The 24,373-nt window shown below is 38.6% G+C and overlaps 1 protein-coding gene across 3 annotated transcripts in view; it reads right to left on the bottom strand.

Annotated features, from left to right (window-relative positions):
• The window catches only part of ATG2B (autophagy related 2B), a 79,275-nt gene that overhangs the window by 8,752 nt on the left and 46,150 nt on the right, over nt 1-24,373 (bottom strand). For 2 of the 3 annotated variants that reach the window (XM_006076926.4, XM_044933131.2), the window contains 14 exons: nt 23,832-23,902; nt 22,822-22,898; nt 22,389-22,559; nt 19,674-19,815; nt 17,236-17,438; nt 16,256-16,482; nt 15,308-15,416; nt 14,191-14,385; nt 13,124-13,225; nt 5,677-5,755; nt 4,397-4,604; nt 1,337-1,406; nt 983-1,065; nt 271-392 (listed from right to left, as the gene is read on the bottom strand). In XM_006076926.4, the coding sequence (XP_006076988.4) occupies nt 271-392; nt 983-1,065; nt 1,337-1,406; nt 4,397-4,604; nt 5,677-5,755; nt 13,124-13,225; nt 14,191-14,385; nt 15,308-15,416; nt 16,256-16,482; nt 17,236-17,438; nt 19,674-19,815; nt 22,389-22,559; nt 22,822-22,898; nt 23,832-23,902 (1,859 nt within the window). The remainder of the gene's footprint in view (nt 1-270; nt 393-982; nt 1,066-1,336; nt 1,407-4,396; nt 4,605-5,676; nt 5,756-13,123; nt 13,226-14,190; nt 14,386-15,307; nt 15,417-16,255; nt 16,483-17,235; nt 17,439-19,673; nt 19,816-22,388; nt 22,560-22,821; nt 22,899-23,831; nt 23,903-24,373) is intronic. The other variant, XM_044933130.2, reaches the window with a different exon arrangement.

Genomic DNA, 24,373 nt, shown 5'->3' with positions numbered 1-24,373 from the left:
ATGTTTTATATTATGTGACTTTTACCACAATAAGAATACATGTAAAAAGAAAAACAGGAGCACTGGAGCCCAACCCTCTGCTATATCCTAACCCTAGGATTTTTAACCCCTAAAATGCGAGGCAATATTTTTTGTGTATCACTAACAGGTAGATTTTTCTAGAAAGATGATCCTCACATAGATTCTCGAAGGCATCCATAGTCCCGAAAGGGTAAAGAATCACTGATCAGGTAAAATAAATTATCTCCTAATTAAAAAAAGAACACTCACCTAGCTGTACTAGTGAATGCATAGGCCCAACACCTCCCAGGATTCCTGGCAGCTGGTTCTTCTTAATGTCAGTAAGCCATTCGGTGATTGCGTATGAGAGTAATTTGTCCACACCTAGCAAACTAGAGAAAATGACTATTAGTATATGGGAAGAAGAGTGAAATTTATAGGTTTATACAGTTTGGGGGATTTTTTTTTTTTTACTTAAGACAAAAAAATCTACAAATTACATGGATGAAATTTTATAGATTTTGAATTTTACTATATATATGTGTGTATATACGTACATTTAACCTAATTGTAATGCTAATAATTTCTATAAAAGGCTAAGGTAATATATACAAGTGTGCATTTCCACTGTTTTTACTTCTTGAACATCTAAAGCTTTGGCATAGGATTAATTCAACGTCTATAAATTGTCACACAGTTCTTAGCTACTAAGCACCATTACCTTGTGAACTTCCATATAGGCTAATTTATAACTTTGGGAAGATAAAAAAAGTCCTAACTATAGCTGCTTTTGGGGGAAATGCTCTCTTCAAACTGCTACCATTCTCTAAGAATAAAAAAAATAGCCCCTAGCCAGTAAAAATCCTCTGAAAATGAGCTCTCTGCAAATAACATTGTAAAATAATTAAATTATGTATGTTGGCTAGTTGTAAACTAACTTTAATAACTACATCTTAAAGTCTCATATGATAAATCAACTTACCCGTGCCGATAGAAAAGCCTCTTCAGCTTTAGTTCAGAGCAGTTTAACTGGGCGAGACCAATCAAAATCCCAGCTAATGTACCCTTTAAAATTAAAAAAAAAAATTCACTAATTAAGCTAAATCACCTAAAATATGTATAGCAAAAAAATATATGTATTTTATAAAACCCAACTGACATCCAAATTGGATTCTTAAGTAAATTATATTTACTTTAAAAATAGAATTAAATTTTAAAATCTTACACTTCATTTCAAACACATAAACTACGATCAAAAAAGTTTCCTAAAAACTGAGTCCACTAGAAAAACAAATGAGATAATTCTGTAGAGTATATTTGTGCAAAATTTCCAGACCTGATCCATTGATACGTGTTTCCCATGATAATCAAGTCGAATAGGAACTTCTGATGTGAATCTAAATTCTCTGAAGATAAAGAAAGGGGAGTTATTTATATTAAAAATTACTAATAGCTGAAATTAGATGTAAATTAACCTTTTCAACTGGAGAATAAAAATCACAAAATAAATAATGTGGATATATTAAGATCTAAATAAAAGAGAATGTCTTTCAGCCGTATACCTTCTTAAGACAATATAACAACTAAACAATGTTAATCTTATAAATTTTATTTATTTTATTTTAAAAACCCTTTCCTTGTTTACTGAACAAAATTTAAGTTAGAGAAATTTATTCTGGCAGGTATTCAATTCCTACAGAGAGTAAACTAACAAAAATAACTTTCAAGATTAAACCAAATAATATAATCATCACCAAGAAGTAAAAAAGAAGAGCTAAGGTATTTATTTTAGTTCCATGATGAAACAAACCTCCAGAAGACCCAGACATGAACCCTAGTTTTATCAGTTATATGGGATACAGTCAAGGCAAGTAATTTAAACTCTCTGAGCCTAAGTGTCTTCATCAGTTAATTTTTAAACCCCATCTACATTGGTGAATTTTGACACTCTTGAAATTAATGCTTGTAAACGGGATACTGACACACTTGGGAATTCTGAATGAAATTACAATTATACACATCAAACAAAAGCAGTTGGCTTCCAAAAGTTGGACTGTAAATTTCAAGTTGAAACACATTTTATTACAGAATTAATGTCAGTGGTTATATACTAAGTTATCCCAAGTCATCCTGGAAAAGTCCTTAACTGACTCTAAAAAGGAAGTGCTAAATCTACATCAGTGACTACAGGAAGTCTGGGGTCCAGGTCATCCCTCATCTTCCAAACACCCGTCTGTATCTGGTTCTATAGCAACAGCCCCTCAACACCTGTGTCACCTTTCTCACTCTGTTCCTCCAAGGCATGTAATAGGGTAGATCAAATATTTTAATTATCTGTAAGCTCAACTCAATAGAGATTTTTCTCTACTCTGTTCACTGTACCTAGAACAAAATCTGAGATACATATACTGTGTTCAATAAATATTTGTGGAGTGAATAAATGTTTGTAGGAGAAGAGACTATTATGTCATTAATTGCAAAATGTACTGAATTTGGGATTAAGAAAACCTCCATTCTAGTCCTGGCTTGGCAACTGTGTGGCCTTGAGCAAGTCACCTCTCCTCTCTTGCATTAAGCTCCTCACCAGTGAAGTGAGTAATCTAAACCACATCACTAAGTACTACACCAGGGTCCGAGGCACTCCAGCAGTTGTTGAGAGTAGAAACAGAAATCTACAAGCTATTAAGTAGTCTAATGGAAAAAAACAAATATTTACCTAAGTAAGTGAGGCTACACAAACTGATTAAAAAGTGCCAAGTTTCCATGTTCTCAGACCAAAATTGTAACGATTTGATTTTTTTTTATAACAGTTATCCAGTGTTCACAAAAAACAAAAATCGGCAGCTTATACGTGATTAATATAAAATGAGAATTCAAATTATTTCTTAGGATACACAGTTTTTTGGTAGAAAAAAATTTTACTAAAAAAGCAAAGTAGGAAAATAATAAAAGAGGCTCTTCCTTTATGATGGAAAAGTTAAGAATCGCCAAAGAACCTCTATCTCAGGATCTTCCCAATTCTCATATTCTATTATATTTTCTGACTATTTTCATCAATACACAAGATTATTCAAAACATGAAAACACTTTAAAATAGTTGTACTGCCTACTTAGAACTTCCCAGGTGACTCAGTGGTAAAGACTCTCCTGCCAATGCAGGAGACATGGATTTGACTCCTGAGTAAGGAAGATTCCCTGGAGAAGGAAATGGCAACCCACTTCAGGATTCTTGCCCGGGAAATCCCATGGACTGAGGAGCCTGGGGGGCTACAGTCCATCAGGTTGCAAAGAGTCAGACATGACTCAGCGACTGACCAACAACAACTGCCCACTTTGGGCCATACCTAAAGTCTAACCTTAGAGAGAAAGACAGAACTTGGGGAACACTGATGTCAGCAGGAGAGGAGTACAGAAAACCCGGAAAGGGAGCTGTCTCTCGTAACAGAGGTGGTTTTGATCTTTGACCTCTTTCCTTCCAACAGAGATCCTAGGCTCCATCCCCACCATCAAGGGCTGGGAAGGAAAGAAGGGAAGAATGGATGGAACTGGAAACGGCAGACAACAAGCTGGTGGTTGGCTGTAGTCACAGCAGCCAGCAGCAGTATAGGGACCTGGGTTTCCCTACGATGCCAACTTAGCCAGAGGGCAGAGGGTCACAAGAGACACAGCAGTGATAGGGAAGGGCAGAGAAACCAGACAGAAAATCCCCGTAAGGGAAAAGGGAGGGGTGCTGAAGGTGAGGTGTGTAAGGGAAAAAGACAGCATCATGGTCATGGAGACACCAACAGGCTCTGAGAGTGATCAGGAAAAGAGGGACAGAAAGAGGAAAAAGGAAGAAACTAAGTGAAGAGAAAATTTCTGCTACAGGTTCAACAGGAGGCTGAGTCCTGAGCCAGGGTTATTATGTGTAAATGAGAGGTGCATGTGGTGGGGGGGGGGGGGCCCACATATAAACGTGTGTGTGTGTGTGTGTGTGTGTGTGTGTGTGTGTGTGTGTGTGTCTGTGTTTGTGCGTGCTCAGCCATGTCCAACTCTTTAGAGTCCTATGGACTGTAACCCACCAGGCTCCACTGACCATGGAATTTCCCAGGCAAGAATACTGGAGTGGGCTGCCATTTCCTCTTCCTGACTCAGGGATCGAACCCGCATCTCTTGTGTCTCCTACACTGGCAGGCGGATTCTTTACCACTGACAGCACCCAGGAAGCCCCATGTAAATAAGTATGCATGCTTGTATGCTAAGTCGTTTCAGTCATTCTGACTCATACCCACTGATTATTTGCCAGTGCAGAGAAAAGCTAAAGTAATTCCACGATTTCTATGTCACACAAACACATTAAAGAACAACTTTCAAACTCTAAAATAACATATTTTGTTATCAAAATTAAATGATTTACCTAAAAAACACAGGCTGATCACTAAACAACGCTTCTTCAGGAGAGAAGTCCTTCTCTTCTTCCCCATTAACCGCTTGCACTGAATTGGCACTGCCATTTGGGGAAGGCTGCTTTGGCCCAGGGAAAGAAAGAACTAGATTTGGCTCTTTTGAGGCGCTTAAATGCCTTGGCAAACTGCAGGTGACATCAGCCCCTGGAGACTTTTTAACTGAAAAGGTAATGTGCACATTTGGAAAATTAGGTATATGCTTTTTTAGAGCAACTTAAACCAAGCTACAGTTAACTTGTTTTACAGTATTTCGTTTAATAAATATAACTACTGCTACAGATAAATCTTTCACAGTAGCCCCCTCTCCATCTTTAGTTTCACTTTCCAACTATGGTCCAAAAATATGAAATGGAAAATGTCAGAAATAAACAACTTCTAAGTTTTCAACCGCATACCACTGAGCAGCACGATGAAATCTTGCACCACTTCCCTGCCCCACCGGAAGGTGAATCAGCCCTCTGTCCAGCATATCCCGACTGTGAGTCACTGGGTGGACATCTCAGTGATCAGGTCGGTGCTTATGGTAAGTAAGCCTTATTTTATTAATAATGACCCCAAAGTGCAAGAACAACGATGCTGGCAATTCCAATACGCCAAAGAAAAGCCATAATATATTAAGTGAAAAGATGAAAGTTCTTAATAAGGACAAAAAAATCATATGCTCAGCTTGCTAAGATCTACAGTAAGAACAAATTTGTAAAACTGTGATGAAGAAAAAAGGAATTCATGCCCATTTTGCTGTCGTACCTCAAACTACAAAGGTTATAGCTACAGTGCATGGTAAGTGTTTAGCTAAGATGGAAAAGGCATAAAATTTGTACAAGATATTTTGAAAGAAAGAAAGAGATCATACTGACCTAACTTTTATTATAGTATACTGTTACAATTGTTCTTATTAGTTATTATTGTTGGTCTCTTACTGTGCCTAATTTATAAATTAAACTTTGTCATAGGCTAGTATGTAAAGAAAAAACTTAGTGCATTTAGGGTTTGGTACTATCTGCAGTTTCAGGCACCCACCGGGGGTCTTGGAACATACCTCCTGAGGATAAGGGGGAACTACAGTACTTTTACGTAAACTGCATATGCACAACTTTAGAAAAATAATCATGGAACACATTTATATAAATGAGAGAAAAGATCTGTAAGTACATTCTCAAAAAGGTCTCATAACAATCAAATCAATCCAAGTACACATTACAGACTTTTTCAGATTCTACATATTTAATACCTTCTGGATCTGGAGTCATGAGCAGCTCTACTTCTGTAGAAAGACTTGTGAAGAAATCCTTCAAGAAGAACAAGGCATCCTAAAATTGAGAGATGTAATTATAACTAAAAGGGTTTAAAAAGGTGCAGCTATTTTTAAAACTGTGAAAGGAAGTAACGTGAAATCTCTCATTTCACTCATTGTTCATATACAGCTATAATTTATCCAGTACCCACGCTGTGCCTGGCGCTGTGCCTATTCTCAATTCCTTTCTCTCTCACACTCTTCCTTGTTAATTCTCACAACTCTCAGAAAATTAATTTATAGATGTGGAAATTAATGTACAGATGAGTTAGAAATTAAATGGCTATTTCTAAATCAAAGAACATTTTAGTTTTCATAGAAATATAGAAGTCTCTTTCTTATTTGGCATTGGGTCTCTGAATTGGTAGCAGTAGTATTACTAACAATAATAATAGCAGCTAGCAAGTACTCAATACTTAGACGTGACTTAAAAGTTCTTAATGTCTTATTTCTGCTTTTAACACTATGTTATATTGCCTGAGTACATTTTCTTCACTGGACATGATATTCAAAATAAAAACAAAAGTAAATAAAATCACCCAGTGTGGTCTCTTCTGAAATTGGACTGGTCTTGATGTTGTATATGCAAGCCATATTTGCCCATTATTAGCAGCTTCATAGCAACTGACAAATCCATTTTCGAGAATATGAAAATTAAATACCTGAGCCTGTTCCTTCTTATTCTTCCTTTCCATTAAAAACAATCAATTAAATTAAAATAAAACATTAAAACTGCACCAAAACACAACGTGAAATTGAATTACAGGGTCACAATATGCCACAGCACACTGAAAGCCTGAGTGGCATTCCAAAGGGTCTGATCTACTGATCACACTTGTCAGAGGTATCAATGATGGATGTTAAAAAGGTATTTTTTAGGTAATGCTACATACAAGACACTGAGCGCTAGACTGAAGGACAAGCAGACAGCTTCAACAGTATTAGAATATTCTGGTTCTGCGGTCGGGGAGGAAGTTGGTGAATTGTTCATTACATTGTTACTCTTTACACATATGTATTTATGTAGATGTTTATATGTTATTTACATTTTATACATTTATTAGAAATCGCTATATATGTGGTATATGTGCATGTTAAGTCACTTTAGTCATGTCCGACTCTTTGCAATCTTATGGTCTATAGGCTTCTAGGCTCCTCTGTCCATGCGATTCTCCAGGCAAGAATACTAGTGGGCTGCCACGCCCTCCTCCAGGGGATCTTCCCAACACAGGGTTTGAATCTGCATCTCTTACGTCTCCTGCGTTGGCAGGCAGTTGTTTACCATTAGCACCACCTGGGAAGCCCAGATATGATATATACATGTATCAAATATTACATGTTAATAGTATATAAAATGTTATCCTTTTGCCACCAGATGGCAATATTTTAATACTATAAATGTTTTCCCTCTATGACTGCCTTAAAAAAAAAGAGAAAAGGACAACTAACAAGGCAGTGGTTTTTATATGTTTCTACTACAAACAACAGACAAAGATATATTAATCATCAGCTTTTCAAAATGTTTTCCAAATGACGGATTGTGGTATTTATGCTGAACTCTTTTGTTGTTCAGTGGCTCAGTCGTGTCCGACTCTGCAACCCCATAAAATGCATGCGGCACGCCAGCTTCCGTCCTTTACCATCTCCTGGAGCTTGCTCAAACTCATGTCCATTGAATCAGTGATGCCATCCAACTATCTCATCCTCTGTCACCCTCTTTTCCTGCCCTCAATCTTTCCTACAACTCAGTAAGACAAACAACCTAACTTTGAAACTAGAAAGATACAGACACTTCAAAACAGATGTACAAGTGTTGAATAAGCTCATGAGATGCTGCTCAGCATTATCAGCCATCAGATCAGATCAGATCAGTCGCTCAGTCGTGTCTAACTCTTTGCGACCCCATGAATCGCAGCACGCCAGACCTCCCTGTCCATCACCAACTCCCAGAGTTCACTCAGACTCATGTCCATCGAGTCAGTGATGCTATCCAGCCACCTCATCCTCTGTCGTCCCCTTCTCCTCTTGCCCCCAACCCCTCCCAGCATCAGAGTCTTTTCCAATGAGTCAACTCTTCACATGAGGTGGCCAAAGTACTGGAGTTTCAGCTTTAGCATCATTCCTTCCAAAGAAATCCCAGGGCTGATCTCCTTCAGAATGGACTGGTTGGATCTCCTTGCAGTCCAAGGGACTCTCAAGAGTCTTCTCCAACACCACAGTTCAAAACATCAATTCTTCGGCGCTCAGCCTTCTTCACAGTCCAACTCTCACATCCATACATGATCACAGGAAAAACCATAGCCTTGACTAGACGGACCTTTGTTGGTAAAGTAATGTCTCTGCTTTTGAATATGTTATCTAGGTTGCTCATAACTTTCCTTCCAAGGAGTAAGTGTCTTTTAATTTCATGGCTGCAGTCACCATCTGCAGTGATTTTGGAGCCCAGAAAAATAAAGTCTGACACTGTTTCCACTGTTTCCCCATCTATTTCCCATGAAGTGATGGGACCGGATGCCGTGATCTTCATTTTCTGAATGTTGAGCTTTAAGCCAACTTTTTCACTTTCCACTTATACCTTCATGAAAAGGCTTTTTAGTTCCTCTTCACTTTCTGCCATAAGGGTGGTGTCATCTGCATATCTGAGGTTACTGATATTTCTCCCAGCAATCTTGATTCCAGCTTGTGCCTCTTCCAGCCCAGCGTTTCTCATGATGTACTCTGCATATAAGTTAAATAAACAGGGTGACAATAAACAGCCTTGACATACTCCTTTTCCTATTTGGAACCAGTCTGTTGTTCCATGTCCAGTGCTAACTGTTGCTTCCTGACCTGCATACAGATTTCTCAAAAGGCAGGTCAGGTGGTCTGGTATTCCCATCTCTTTCAGAATTTTCTACAGTTTATTGTGATCCACACAGTCAAAGGCTTTGGCCTAGTCAATAAAGCAGAAATAGATGTTTTTCTGGAACTCTCTTGCTTTTTCCATGATTCAGGGGATGTTGGCAATTTGATCTCTGGTTCCTCTGCCTTTTCTAAAACCAGCTTGAACATTAGGAAGTTCACGGTTCACATATTGCTGAAGCCGGGCTTGGAGAATTTTAAGCATTACTTCACTAGCGTGTGAGATGAGTGCAATTGTGCGGTAGTTTGAGCATTCTTTGGCATTGCCTTTCTTTGGGATTGGAATGAAAACTGACCTTTTCCAGTCCTGTGGCCACTGCTGAGTTTTCCAAATTTGCTGGCATATTGAGTGCAGCACTTTCACAGCATCATCTTTCAGGATTTGAAAGAGCTCAACTGGAATTCTATCACCTCCACTAGCTTTGTTCGTAGTGATGCTTTCTAAGGCCCACTTGACTTCACATTCCAGGATGTCTGGCTCTAGGTCTGTGATCACACCATCGTGATTATCTGGGTCATGAAGATTTTTTTGGTACAGTTCTTCAGTCATCAGGGAAATCCAAATTAAAATGGCAATGAACACCAAATAAGATAGCCAAAATTAAAAAGACAACACCAGGTTTGGTCAGAGCATGAAGCAGCTGCTGCTCTCATCTGTTACTGCCGAGAACCTGCAATGGTACAACCACTGTGGAAAACTATTTGGCAGCTTCTTATGATCGTAAACACACATTCACCCTATGACCTAGACATCCTGCTTATCATTACCCAAGAAAACTGAAAAATATGTCCATTAAAAGACTTTAAATTTCATAACAGCTTTATCCATTAAGAGCCAAAAACAAGGAAACAATCCACTGTAAATTAGTAAGTAAATGAATAAACAAGTTGTTGTACCCATACAATGAAACACTGCTCAGGAATAAAAATGAATGGACTGCTGATACATGCTACAACACAGAAAAATCTCCTGGGCATAATGTTGAGAACAGGAAGCCGGATACAATTCCATTTATAAGCTGTAGAACAAAAAAAGCTGCTCTACAGTGATGAAATGAGATCAGCGGTTGCTTTGGGATGGTGGACTGACCACAAAGGGACACAAGCGAATTTTGCAGAGTAAAAAAATTGTTCTATATCTCAACTGGTGCGGTAGTTACTCAAGTGTATATATCTGTCAAACTCAAACTGTATACCTAAAAATCTCTGCCAATTATTATATATAAATTATACCTCAGTACAATCATTTTTTTTAATTTTAAAAAGTATGGTTTATTTATACTAGAACTATAAAAGTTATTTCTAGCTTTAAGGTCCTATGATAAAGGCTACTATCAGTGAGATATAACTTAAGGTTTAAAAGAATTACTTTCAATGTCATACTCAGGTGATGCTGAAAAAAATCACAAACATGCAAACTGGTGCTGCTACATGCTCACCATTTCCAACCTCCATTGGGCACCTGTCCTACCCAACGGCCTCACATCTCATCTCATAACCTGCATTAGGCCCTCAATGCCTTTACAAATATTCATAGTTGTACATTCCTTAGGACCAGCTTGAGTGTTACCTCTAGAAAGCCTTTCCTGATCGCCCCTCATCTTCCAAACTCCCAGCCCAGGCTAAAAGTCCTCTTTCAGTGGGACTTATCTTTATGCCTACTTCACATCACAGGGTGTTAAAGTCCTCTGTTTTTTTGGCAGTCTCTCCATTACATAGAGATCTCTGAGGAAGGGATGTTTCTTCATCTATGTATTCCCAGCATCCTAGTTCAGACCTGGAACAGTCACTCAGCAAATGATTTGGAATTAATGACTCATTGGAAAAGATCTTGATGCTCAGAAAGATTGGGGGCAGGAGAAGGGGACGACAGAGGATGAGATGGTTGGATGGCATCACCAACTCAATGAACATGAGTTTGATCAAGCTCCAGGAGATGGTGATGGACAGGGAAGCCTGGCATGCTACAGTCCATGGGGTCACAAAGAGTCGGACATGACTGAGCAACTGAACTAAACTGATGTCTTCCCTACACAGATTTACAGGCAGTTCAATACTAAAATGATCACCAGACTAAGAAGTCAGGAAATCTGGCCCCTTCAGATTTTGAATCTCAAGCATCCTACTTACACAACCTCCATCATCTCCTTACCTCCCTACATGGAAATCAGTCCATCTTAGTGACCCCAGGGTCCTGCCTGTCCTACAGGTACCCTGAGCTTTGGAATCAATTGCACCAAATGTCAACAGCAATGCAGCTTTTTAAAAACATGAGCAAACAACATGTTGCTCTGATCCAGTTAAGATAAAGTCAGAGATATGCTTGGTAAAAAACATATTACTCAAAACATTATCATCATCAACTGATTTGTTTTTAAAAGAAAAATACAAATTTGGCTTGCTATTCAAATGACTGCTTGGCATAGTATGTCGGTCTTAGAAGAAAGGACTCTTTTGTATTGTAATATTCCTCACTAAGTCATATACATTTGTAGCATGGCTTCGTTTCCGTAGGTTTCACATCTTGGGAAATGATTTCCCATTCCTCCTCAGGTTAGTCGTAACATTTATTTCCCTGATTTTTTTTTTTCTAAGATTAATATTTCTCCATTTTAAAATTATACTGTTTAATAGTTCTACAGAAGAAATTAACATTCAATATTAAAGAAAAGGCTTATTAGAGAAAATTGGGCTTACTAAGTCTGGTAAAGTCATGCCATAAAGATAAATCTTGCTCAAATTCTTGCTCACACTGGTGATTTTTCAGACTGAATTTCCCATAAATATTGCATCATATTCCTACTAGGCCAATATGGATAAATTAAATTAAAATACAGATTTCAAAAGATTGTTATCATAATGAGAAAACATAAATCTAAGTACCCACTGGCAAGTCTGACCCAGCTCAGAAGCTACACATAGTAATGTAAAGTTGTGCTACATGTCTGTGCTTCACAATACATTTTCTCTGAGCTAGGCCTATAGTTTGTTTACAATATAAACATCATTTAAGATTATTCCTGATATATCTGCTACTTATTTAATAGTGAATCAGCATTATTTAATCAATATTATTGAGCAAACAAATAATATTACCCAACATATACGCTGCTTCCAAACCTGAACTCACACCAATATATATGATACAACAGGAAGGCTTTGTTATTTCAAAAGCAGATCATTATAAAAACTCCATTTATTTTATATAGTTGTTATATGCTTCGGTTAATGATGGTAACAGGTAACACTTGTGATCTTTAACACTGTGTGCCAGGCACCAAGGTAAGTGTTTTACAGACGCTGCTGCTGCTAAGTCGCTTAAGTCGTGTCCGACTCTGTGCCACCCCATAGATGGCAGCCCACCAGGCTTCACCGTCCCTGGGATCCTCCAGGCAAGAATACTGGAGTGGGTTGCCATTTCCTTCTCCAATGCGTGAAAGTGAAGTCACTCAGCAATGTCCAACTCTTCGCGACCTCACGGACTGCAGCCCACCAGGCTCCTCTGTCCATAGGATTTTCCAGGCAAGAGTACTGGAGTGGGGTGCCATTGCCTTCTCTGTTTACAGACGCTGCTGCTGCTGCTGCTAAGTCGCTTCAGTCGTGTCCGACTCTGTGCGACCCTATAGACGGTGGCCCACCAGGCTCCCCCATCCCTGGGATTCTCCAGGCAAGAACACTGGAGTGGGTTGCCATTTCCTTCTCCAATGCGTGATCCTCATGTTTTAAAAAATGATGCTAAATGTACTATGTTTTCCATTTTATCAGTGGAGAAATTGAGGCTTAGAGAGTTAGTTACTTACCCAAAGCCACACAATTAGTAAAAGAGAACTGAGATGTGAGCCCAGGTCTGACCACAAACCCATGCTTTCACCACTACACTGCAAAGCATCCCATCTTCAGAGGCCTTGAACAGAGCTTGTAGAGGAGGCACCAACTATGCCTTAGACTGCTCTCTGGGTGAATGCAAAACCCAGAACTGTTTGATGGGGTGCTTGCTAGAATATAGGAAAATGAATTTCTTTATTTCCATAAATCTGTTTCGTTTGTGACCTGTTTAAGTGCCAATCTACTAATTTGTCATTTTGCCCAGGAATTCCTTTACAGGTTCTGTGATTATAGCCCCCTATACCTTTCAATAATATACATCAGGGAGTCCTTCCATCTCCTGAAAACACCTGTGTATCTGCATCAGGAGTATGTGTGTAAAGATCAGAGAACGTAAGAGGCAAGTATTAAGTGCTCTGTCACGTAGACAGCAAGTAGGAGACAGAAGGATAACATCTAATGTTTACTCACAGTTCACATTTCAAACACCGAATGAATTTGTCCTGTCCTTTACCAACAGAAGTCTGTTTTAATTATGCAAACTCCATAAACTTTAAATAATAAACAACATAATAATTCTAATAAATTAAATTTCTCACTCTGAACACAGGATATCTATTTAATCATACCTCCATGCAATTCTGCTTGCAATACAAACCTGGTCAATATTGAGGCGAAGTGGCATTAGTGACACTCTTAGGCAGCACTCCTGTGGGGACCTGCCAGACTCTGGACGCACGTGCAATGCTTTAATTGTCAACTGCAAGGCGAGAAAGAGAAACACGTTTTTCTCCAATGACATTATGACCTTGTTTTCGTTAAAAAAAAAAAAAAGAGAGAGAGAGAGAGAGAGAGAAAAACCATCCTATATCTAGTCCCTATATTAGACAGAAAGTCGGTTTACCCTCTTTCCTTAGAATCCGGAATCTAACTTTTTTTCGTCAGATACTCTTTTAAGAATCTGATGAAAGATATGGATTCTCTTTAGCGGGAAAAAAAGCAAATGATAATGTCGTACTTGCAGTCTCAAAGGAGTCTGCTAAGCCCCTGAATCTAAATCCATAGATCCATACTCCAAAGGTAACCTCTATAATGTTTTCTTCTGAAAGCCCTGAGCTGAGAATTTCTATGCTACTAAAATTGTAAAAGTTATAAATCTGGAACACTGCTAGCAATTCTGTGTCAATATCATATGTGTGTGTGTGTGTGTGTGTGCGCGCGCACGCTTGACCACACTGTGTGGCTTGTGGGGTCTTATTTCCCTAACCAGGTTATCAAACCTGGGCCCTTGGCAATGAAAGTTCAGAGTCCAAACTATTGGACCACAAGGGAACTCCTTGTGTATGTGTTTTGTGTAGATCACAATGGACTTCTGGTTTTCCTCAGGTAATTTGTTACAACAGAGTTTCTGTTTCATGTTTTGGTCTTCTGGCTGTGAGGCATGTGGGATCTTAGCTCTATGACCAGGGATCACACACACACACCCTGTGTTGGAAGGCAAAGTCTTAACCACTGGGCCACCAGGGAAGTCACAAAATAATTTTTTAAAAATAAAACTTTAAGCAGCATATTTAAAAGGGATTTTAATAGTAAAATGAAAATCTCATAATTTTCCCCAACTCTTCTGCAGTTATAATAGGTATAATTTATATATATTTTAGATATAATAGAAATACTTTTCCTAAACAAATATAACAACAAAATATATGAAGTTTTAAATTTTACCATGTTGGAATGAGCTTTCCGAGGCATTTCTTTACTGCAATACAGGTACAAAAATTTATTCATTTGTGATGTTGCCAGACGATCTCGAATTTCAAGATCCTGCACGATGAACACCTGCCGGGACACGGGGTGCTCCACAAGGCTCGACTCGCATTCTGGTTTGCAGGGTGGGTAGACCTCGTGCTGAAACTTCACCTTCACAGATGGGAAAGAATATAGAACCACCTCTACACTCCATTTAAAACAGATTTTCTCTTTAAAATGTAAAATATCACACATTTTCATTAAATCCTCAGCTTCTGATTCCACTTTCAGAGAACAGTGTAACAGTCCTCCATTTGTTCACATATTTACTTATTAATCCACGTGTACTGGATCATATAAGGATAAGCCTGACTGACATTTCCTATCTGACCTTGGTAAAATCCCCATCCTTTTCAAGCAAAACCTTCAATAGGATTAACTCATAAAATTATCATCTTGTTCCCCTAATGAAACTGCTTGGAGGCAAGGTTCAAGTTCCAAAAAGGGGCGAGGATCCAGTTCAGTACACGGAGCTGTCACCACTGCCATATTAAGCACCCTAACATACGCACCTATCAGAACCCCAGACAAGCCGCCAGAATTAAATGCATCAGTGTCACTGGCAGCCTGGCCCTACTGGTCTCTAGATGTTCACACAGGACCTGACCTGTGTGCTTATTCCATGGCAGGCCTCCCCAGAGACACTTCAGGGTGGTGGTTCCCCAAGTGTGGTCCTGGGTAAAGTAGTATCAGAATCACCTGGGAACTTATTAAACATGCAAATTCATGGGCCCTTCTGCAGCCCTACTGAACTAGAAACTCTGGACCCAGCAACCTGTGTTTTACTAAGTCCTCAAGGGGATTCTGGTGCTTGTTCAACTCTGAGACATTGCTCTGGAGGGTAGCCTGGAAAAACAAAAACTAAATCTTTTCAGAATATCTGAAAAAGAGTAAGAGGTAAGATTTATACAAGTCCGCTGCACTTTTCCACTTAGGCTCCAAGATCACACAGGGCAGGGGGCAGGATAGAACCAAAGAACCGTCACTAATGCTCCTACTTCAGTGGATTTTTCCTTTTAAAATGCCATCTTACCTTGCTTAACTGTATTTCCATTAAAAAGTCATGGTTTCTTCCTTTTCCCCCACAAACCATATTATGTCCATGTCTTGTAGGTGTGTGAGAAGGTGAGCTATGGGGACTACTATAAATGAAAAAATAAAACCTTTTATTAAAGGAATAGTCAAAGGAAGGCAACGAATGACATCAGGAAAAATAACAAGATGAAAAGAGAAAACAAGATTACAGACCTATCAAAACATTGCCAAAAACTGTATTGTTATACATTACAACTGCATCTTTTATACCTTGGAGGCACTGAGAGCATCAATTTTATTACTGTCATCACAGCAATCATCTACTTGCTAAGTATTTAAAACTACAGAAAAATCTAACTATGATGTTGGTGTGCATATCACAAGACAGACTTGGAAATGAGACCTCCTTATAAGTTCCTATTACTTCAGAAACCCCTGAGAATCATAAGACAAGTCCGAGAAATTCCAATTAATACATAAAAGAATTACAGTAAAGTGTCAAGTTTTTTAAAAAGCACTTTTAAATAGAAAAAGTCCTCACAATGTTGTGTCCGAGGTTCCCGCTACATGAAGCCTTTTCTGACCCTCCCACCCCAATGAGAACGCTTGCCCCAGTCTCCACCTAGTCTCTCTGTCTAGTTTTCTTTCAGAACTAAAGGATAATGCACTCACTTTTAATAGGTACTTCAGAGGCATCAACTCTGTGCTTGGTACCCTGCCGGGTGCTGGATGCTAGAGAACCTGGGGCACGCGAGGTCCCTAACTCCTGACAGACCCTTCATTCACTTCACTGCCCTCATTTGCTCATGTAACTGTTTCTCCCTTTTGAACACAGACAGGCTCTGGGTCATACTTATTAATAATTCTTGAAAGAATAAATCCTATGTATTTTTAATGAAAAGAATATATTGGCCTGCCAAATAGATGTATGTAGAAATTAACTTACATGTAACTTTTAGCTGGAGAAGTAGGAGGGGCTGTTCCAAAATCTTTTCCTCCATAAAGATGCCAAACAAGAGAGACTTCTTTAACCAGGTACCGAACGACAGGAATGGGAAAGTGTAATGGGGCTTTGCTCGTATCTGTCTTCTTAACAGGCAGACTAAAATAATTCTCTTTTATCACAATTGGATCATCAACCATTATTTTTACAACTGGTTCTTCTTCCTTCTCCTAAGACAAAGGAACAATTAATACATACTCTCTTATCTAAGTAGAAACCATTGAGTACCATTCCCCTCTCAAGGGAACTTCTTGACTCTGCATTCTTTTGAATAATTTCCTTATATAAAGTGGACACTAAATACTGACAATAACTGTCACATAATACACTTTGCTTCATTCACTACAAAATGAATTTGCTCTTCTATGTGAATCATTCCTAAGAATTTTTTATAGTCTACAATTTGGCTTTTACTACTTGTTTGATAATAAAAAGGTATAGAGTCAGTGCTTAACCATTTTGTTTAGTGAACTGTGGATTCATTAAATCCAGACTATGCTTTTTAAATGTAAGCATGACAATAAAGTGGAAATTATATATATTAGTCAACCATCAGCCTTCACACAAACCACATCTTATCTTTCCCAATTCTTGTGTTAACACCTCTGTATAGAACTCGTCTGCCATTTAATTTCATTACCCTGAAGAGGTACTTCAGGGTACAAACTACACACTTCCTCTGTAGTTCAATAAACCATGCAGGAGATTTTACAAATAGCATTCTTCCGAGTCCCTTACAGATGTGTCATAAAAAGGGTAAAGTATAACAAACATTTACAAAGCATCAACAGTAAATTACAAAAGGAAGTAATTCTGAATTGTGAAGCATTAACAAAATCTAAAGAATCTTTTTTAGGTGACCTTTGGTCACTTCTATTTGTAACATTATTTCAAGACTTTTAATTTTGTTATCAATTTACTACCTGAACAGTTGCTCTTGGTGCAAAAAGAATGCAAAAGTCGTCATTTTCCGTGGGCACGCCTGTCACTGCATCACTAATCAAGTGGTGGGTGAATGAGGCGTAAGTGGGGCCAGGCTCCTGGGACACGTTTCCACTCTCATCAGGAAACAGGAAGAGGTCTGAACAACATGGTTCCTGAACTTGAGATTTTTCATCAGAAACACCTAGGGGGAAAGATTACAACAGTCAATTTCGGCACATTTCGGAACATCAATAATAACAACATTTATTAAACACTTTAGTCATGAGTCAGTTATGCATTATGTTAGCGCTCTCACCCACAGTATCTCATTTATTTCTTACAATAATCTTCTGACTTCTAATAAAAAGACTAATAATAAGTTTGAAGTTTCCTAAGAAAACAGCAAATGATGAACTCATCAAGTTACAGACATCTCCTCAAAGTTATTCAGTGTCAGAGAGGTTCAGGAATTCGGCAGCAGGCAGTGAGTGTTGACTGCAGTTCTATTTTGGCCAGAATTGCATACTGAATTATGTCCTGTAGGTGGCGTTCTGGAAGAAACTCTCCTTGGACGATATAGCAAGGGGAAGGGAAATCGCTGCACCCAGTGGTGCCTCACCTACAACTGCGGGAAATCTCTACCTGGGGTCTGGGGGGGTGGGGGGATTGGAACAGTTCCCGAGCATGTCTTCAGCCAGGCAATGATTCTGAGCAATAAAAAGACTCCTTGGGGCACTGGATACACAAACAGGACACAGATCAGCTATCTCAATATAAAGACAAAAAGTTGCATGTGTACAAAAATCTGTATGTAGGAAATTTCCTGCTGGTCCAGTGGTTAAGACATGCTTCTACTGCAGGGGGCACAGGTTGGGGAACTAGGATCCCGCATGCTGCAAAGGTGCACCCAAAAAATAAAATTAAAAAAATAAATCTGTATGTGAACACTTATTTTTATACATTTATATCACGTATTAGACACATTAATTCTTTCCCCATTCACTCATTCAAACCAAATCCTGTGATATGGACTAAAGACACTAAGATGAATATGGTGACATCTGAGCTTCACAAGGCTCACAGACTAGACTTTAAATTCTTCTGTGGCAGCATGTTGAACCCGTTCACCCTTGTAAGTGCCCAGCACCCAGTATAGAATCTTGGGTAATGAAGCTGCTCAATAAATACTCATTAAATGTTCTTTCCAGTATAAGTAGGTTAGCTGCAAACATTTATTACAAATAATGCCTACTACATAGGGAGCTAAAAATTCCCATTTGCTTCCTTAGCTCTGATTTATTCTACATTAGAATGTAAGCAACATTGAATGCGAGACTTTTATCACATTATGAAACAATTTTTTAAAATTAAGATTTCACAACATGTAGAAATAAGAATGCTCATCTAAACAGAAAAAAATGTTTTCTATATAAATACTTCAAAAATATTTAGACACTTTCACTTGGCTTTCAGAATTCTCCGTCTGGCACCTCCCAATTATCTAATGTTATTAGCTAATTCTTCTCAATAAGGGAACTTTTGCTACAGTATTAATAGCCTGAGTTACTACATCATTAAGGCTCACACATGCCTATCTGTGATTCTTGGCATTAATGACCTTGCTAAAATTATCTTCTCTCTCCCTCTACACACCTAAGTCATATCTACTTTTTCAAAGCCAATTCATCTCAGCTTTCACGAGTCTAAAGAGAGGATTCCAAATTTTTTCCAAACTGATTACAGAGTATATACTACCTTTTGAAGTGTTTTCTTCGATCATTTCTCAATCATTCTAAATACTAGCATCAGTCTGGTTTAGCGCCAGTTTGTTTTACTAAACTATAAGCTACCAGAAAACATAAGCTTTGTCTTGCAATTTATCTGTGTCTCCTATAAAAATCTGTTGTTGTTGTTGTTGTTCAGTTGCTCAGTCACGTCCGACTCTTCGTGACCCCATGGACTGTAGCCCGCCAGGCTCCTCTGTCCATGGGATTTCCCAGGCCAGAATACCAGCCGTGAGTTGCCATTTCCTCCTCCAGGGCATCTTCCCCACCCAGGCAGCAAACCCACATCTCCTGCATTGGCAGGCAGATTCCTTACTGCTAAGCCACCAGGGAAGCCTCTGCTAAGTCACTTCAGTCGTGTCTGACTCTGTGCGACCCCATAGACGGCAGCCCACCAGGCTCCGCCATCCCTGGGATTCTCCAGGCAAGAATACTGGAGTGGGTTGCCATTGCCTTGTCCAAGGGAAGCCTCTAGCCAGTATTATTTATTTATTTACTAGATACTCAATAAACACAAACCGACTGACTAATAAATGCCCACCAAAACTCAGACTTGTCTTTTAGTTACTTATTGAGCAATCTGTAAGAATGCAAACAATGTCAGCCTCAACTACATCACAGCTCTCAGGGAAAAAGTCCTGGGTCTGTCTCACCATTAGACTGTGGTTTTACAGATGAGGCTGCTTCTTGCATGTCAATCTCCTCCATAGCATCACTCATCAAATCTCGTAATATCTGTTGATCTGCTTCAGGAAGTACTGGACCGCGTGAGGATGATCGACCAACAGAATCTACCTACAGCCAAAAACACTAATTAGAAACAATTGAAAATGCTCTAAACAGCACACTACTTGAAAGTTATTTTGTCCTGGAAATAGACCACATTTTATACAAACATCAGAAACAGAAACGTATTCATTTTTCTATATTCTACTCAACAGCTGTTACATTTTTAAGCCTTCAGTATCATCGTTTTCACCCCAACGACTGCTGGCCAATAGAAATAAGTGTGTTATCATCTCAATGCCAGCACAGTTTAACTGAATTTTGAAGAGGTACAGATTAGAAGAGAAGAAAGGTGAAAAACGCTGCACTGAAGCTGGGGGAGAAGGGATCTCTCTGCAGAGTCTGATCTGCTCAAATCTGCCTGCTGTCATGACCTTCATCTTGGAGGCAAAGCCACTGCAGACCCAAGTCTCATTTCTTGGAATAAACATATACCTAGAGACAGTAGGGGGAATACATGAGAGGGGAGATCTACTAAATGGTGGTTCATGAGGATAAATTCTAGCACCAATGCTTAACAATTTATGTTAACGAACTATGGATTCATTAAATCCAAATCATGCATTTAAAATGTCAGCATGACTCTAAAATGGAAAGATTTCATTTGGAAGTGAAAGTGAAGTTGCTCAGTCGTGTCCGACTCTCTGCAACCCCATGGACTGTAGCCTACCAGGCTCCTCCGTCCATGGGATTTTCCAGGCAAGAGTACTGGAGTGGGTTGCCATTTCCTTCTCCATTTGGAAGGGATAATTTATAATAATTTCTAATAAACTGTAGATTAACTTCTATGCAGTGTACATCATGCAAAATGCTGGGCTGGATGAAGCACTAGCTGGAATCAAGATTACAAGGAGAAATATGAAAAACCTCAGTAATGCAGATGATACCACCCTTATGGCAGAAAGCAAGAGGAACTAAAAACCCTCTTGATGAAGGTGAAAGAGAAGAGTGAAAAAGCTGGCTTAAAACTCAATATTCAAAATGAAGATCAGGGCATCCAGTCCCATCACTTCATGGCAAATAGATGGGGAAACACTGGAAACAGTGACAGACTTTATTTTCTTGGGTTCCAGAATCACTGCAGATGATGACTACAGCCATGAAATTAAAAGATGCTTGCTCCTTGGAAGAAAAGCTATGCCGAACTTTATTAGCATATTAAGAAGCAGAGTCATAATTTTGCCAACAAAGGTCCGTAGAGTCAAACCTGTGGTTTTTCTAGTAGTGATGTGTGGGGGTGAGAGCTGAACCATAAAGAAAGGTGAGCATCAAAGAATTGATGCTTTTGAACTGTGGGGCTGGAGAACTCTTGAATCCCTTAGACAGCAAAGATACAAACCAGTCAATCCTCAAGGGAACCAACCCTGAATATTCACTGGAAGGACTGATGCTGAAGCTAAAGCTCCAATACTCTGGCCACCTGAAGCAAAGAACTGACTCACTGGGAAAGACCCTGATGCTGGGAAAGACTGAAGGTGAGAAGAGAAAGGGAATGACAGAGGACGAGATGGTTGGATGGCATCACCAACTCAACGGACATGAGTCTGACCAAACTCCAGGAGACAATGAAGGGAAGCCTGGTGTGCTGCAGTCTATAAGGCTGCAAAGAGTCGGACATAAATGAGCAACCGAACAACAACAAAAAAACTGGAAATTGTTTTTAAAAAGAGAAGAACCAGTAGGGAGAGTATGTCATCAATCACTTTATTATCAACGAGACAATAGCAGGAACAAGGAAACAAAAACAGAAGTGTCACCTAAATGAGGAGTAAGATCAGCCTGAGCGAAAGGTGAAACGAGGCCTGTCAGATCGTTAGTGGAGACTACTGACCTGAGGGGGTTGAGAATTCTGTTCACACAAGAGGCCATGAAGAAGAATGAAAACACTGAAAAACAGAAAACGCTAAACAAACCAGACACTGTTCAATCTGGACATAAGAGAGCAAAGAAGTGACAGCTGGGGGCACAGGAAAGCACTGAACTGGGAATCGAAACATAGGCATATTGTGGCTGTATCTGCTCTTAATTAGGGTAAATTCCCTAAATTCTCTGGGTGTTGACTTATTCATCTACAAAATAGAGATAATAACCTTTAACCTGTTGACTGTGCTGGGTAAGAGGAAATCACATTGAGAAAGTATACTCAAAAATGGATCCTTTCAAACATGAAAGATAGTATCATATAAATGAGTCTTCTGGTAATAATACTAATTCCTGCCATCTACTTTCTCATAGCATTTTTACATACAACTTGCATATAACAGGCTCTCGCATGATGATAAATGTTTTCTTTCTTCCCTGAGGATACAAAAATAACGTAAGTCTGGGGAAACGTTTGCTGGTTGAGAAGATGAACGTTCTAAAATCAAGAGCATCAAACAGCAGAACTGTTTTCCCAAAAGGCCCGTGGAATCACCTTTCTAGGCCCCACTGCCTTAAAACTAAGGAACAGACAGATGATTTTTCAGTTTCCTTTTTACCCTACAACTGCCAAGAAGACCTTGCTAATGTCCCCATGCCACTCATCTGCATGGAACAGGGCGGGGCTAGTGATTTCTTAAGAATAAGGTTGGTGGCTGTACCTTCACCTTTCTTTGAGGAGCTCCTGGCTTCACGTCTGCCTTGTTAGTGGCATGTAAGTCCCCATAGCTTGCAATATATTGAATTAGATTCATTAGAGCAGCACAAGAGTCTGAGCACGTTCTAACATGGACGACATCACTCGAACAGTGCAATTCAAAGTGCGGTTCAGTCTGGACAGGAAAGAGGGAAAAAAGGATATGAACATTTACCAAAACAAGAGAAAAAACATTTTCACAGAGGTTTACATTAAATAAAATATAATTTGTTTTGCCACAGGAAATATGTATTTATAATAACTCAATCTTAATTTTAAAATATTTTATCTATTTCTGACCAAATTTAGGCAAGTGGAAAAAAGTTCAGTATGTTTTTAGCCTCTTCTATAAAATAAAAATACTCAAGTAAAAATATCTATTTATTTTAATAACTTACTTGCTCTCCATCGGAATCAGACTTTACTGCAGTTATGGTTAATTCCAAAAGTCCCATATCCATCACACGAACATAATCTAAACAAATTTTAATTAATAAAATATCTGAGTATAACTTTTAAAAAATGCTTATCCAACAGACATCTAATAAAACTAGCATTTCTTTAAAATTTGTGGCAGGCAGTACTGCAAATACTTATAATGGAAATATAGCTTCAACCTACAAAAATCCTACAGTTCTCTTTATTTTGAGTTAGAAACAAAATTTGCCTTATATTAATTAAGTATATATAATTTGATACATTTCATCAATGTTAGTGATATTACAAACTGGTATTACAATATTCAAACTGATAAGACCCTTCAGTTCAGTTCAGTCACTCAGTCGTGTCCAACTCTTTGCCACCCCATGGACTGCAGCACGCCAGGCCTCCCTGTCTATCACCAACTCTTGGAGTTTACTCAAACTCATGTCCATTAAGTTGGTGATGCCATCCAACCATCTCATCCTCTGTCGTCCCCTTCTCCTCCCGCCTTCAATCTTTACCAGCATCAGGGTCTTTTCAAATGAGTCAGTTCTTCGCATGGGGTGGCCAAAGTATTGGGAGTTTCAGCTTCAGCATCAGTCCTTCCAATGAACATTTAGGACTGATTTCCTTTAGGATGGACTGGTTGGATCTCCTTGCAGTCCAAGGGATTCTCAAGAGTCTTCTCCAACACCACAGTTCAAAAGCATCAATTCTTCGGTACTCAGCTTTCTTTATAGTCCAACTTTCACATCCATACATGACTACTGGGAAAACCATAGCCTTGACTAGACGGACCTTTGTTGGCAAAGTAATGTCTCTGCTTTTGAATATGCTGTCTAGGTTGGTCATAACTTTTCTTCCAAGGAGTAAGCGTCTTTTAATTTCATGGCATTATTTCAGAGTTAAAATATTTAAAAAATATTGAGATACAAAAAATAAAACTGCATTCATCTATCCTAGATACTGTTTTTTTAACTCTTACCTCTATTCAAATTTATAGTAACAGTATTACACTTGTCAGACAGGTGTAAAGCAGCTTCATCCAAAATTATTCTGGGGAGAAAAAAAAGATAAAATCAAGACCTGAAAAACTAACCTCAAATATATGCTGCATGATCACTTAGTTGTACCATTCTATCTCATATAAATGTTATCAAAGTGATATGAAGACTCTAACTTATAAATGTCATCGAACATTTTCTTTAAAACTCACTGTTTATGAGTAACAAATATTTAAATGGTGTGACTGAGATTAAACATCTGCTCAAATTAATTCTAAATTTTTAGCAGTTTTAATAGATGACCAAATCACAAAGTTTAAATTAGGAAAATAAAGTGCATCAAGTATTATAGGAAGTTTATACATAAATGTTTTAAAAAGTAAACTAACAATCTCAAGAGTTAATTTTCACCCTAAAAAATGAAATACAGTAATGAACTGAAGAGATGTGATGAATCACCTGAGAAAGAAAAATGGAAAACTTAGATAAAGGAACATGACTAACAGTAAAAGAATGTTGCTTT

Source organism: Bubalus bubalis, chromosome 20 (genome assembly GCF_019923935.1).
Source record: "Bubalus bubalis isolate 160015118507 breed Murrah chromosome 20, NDDB_SH_1, whole genome shotgun sequence".
Classification (NCBI taxonomy): Eukaryota; Metazoa; Chordata; class Mammalia; order Artiodactyla; family Bovidae; genus Bubalus; species Bubalus bubalis.
This window is presented reverse-complemented; position numbering and strand designations above follow the sequence as displayed.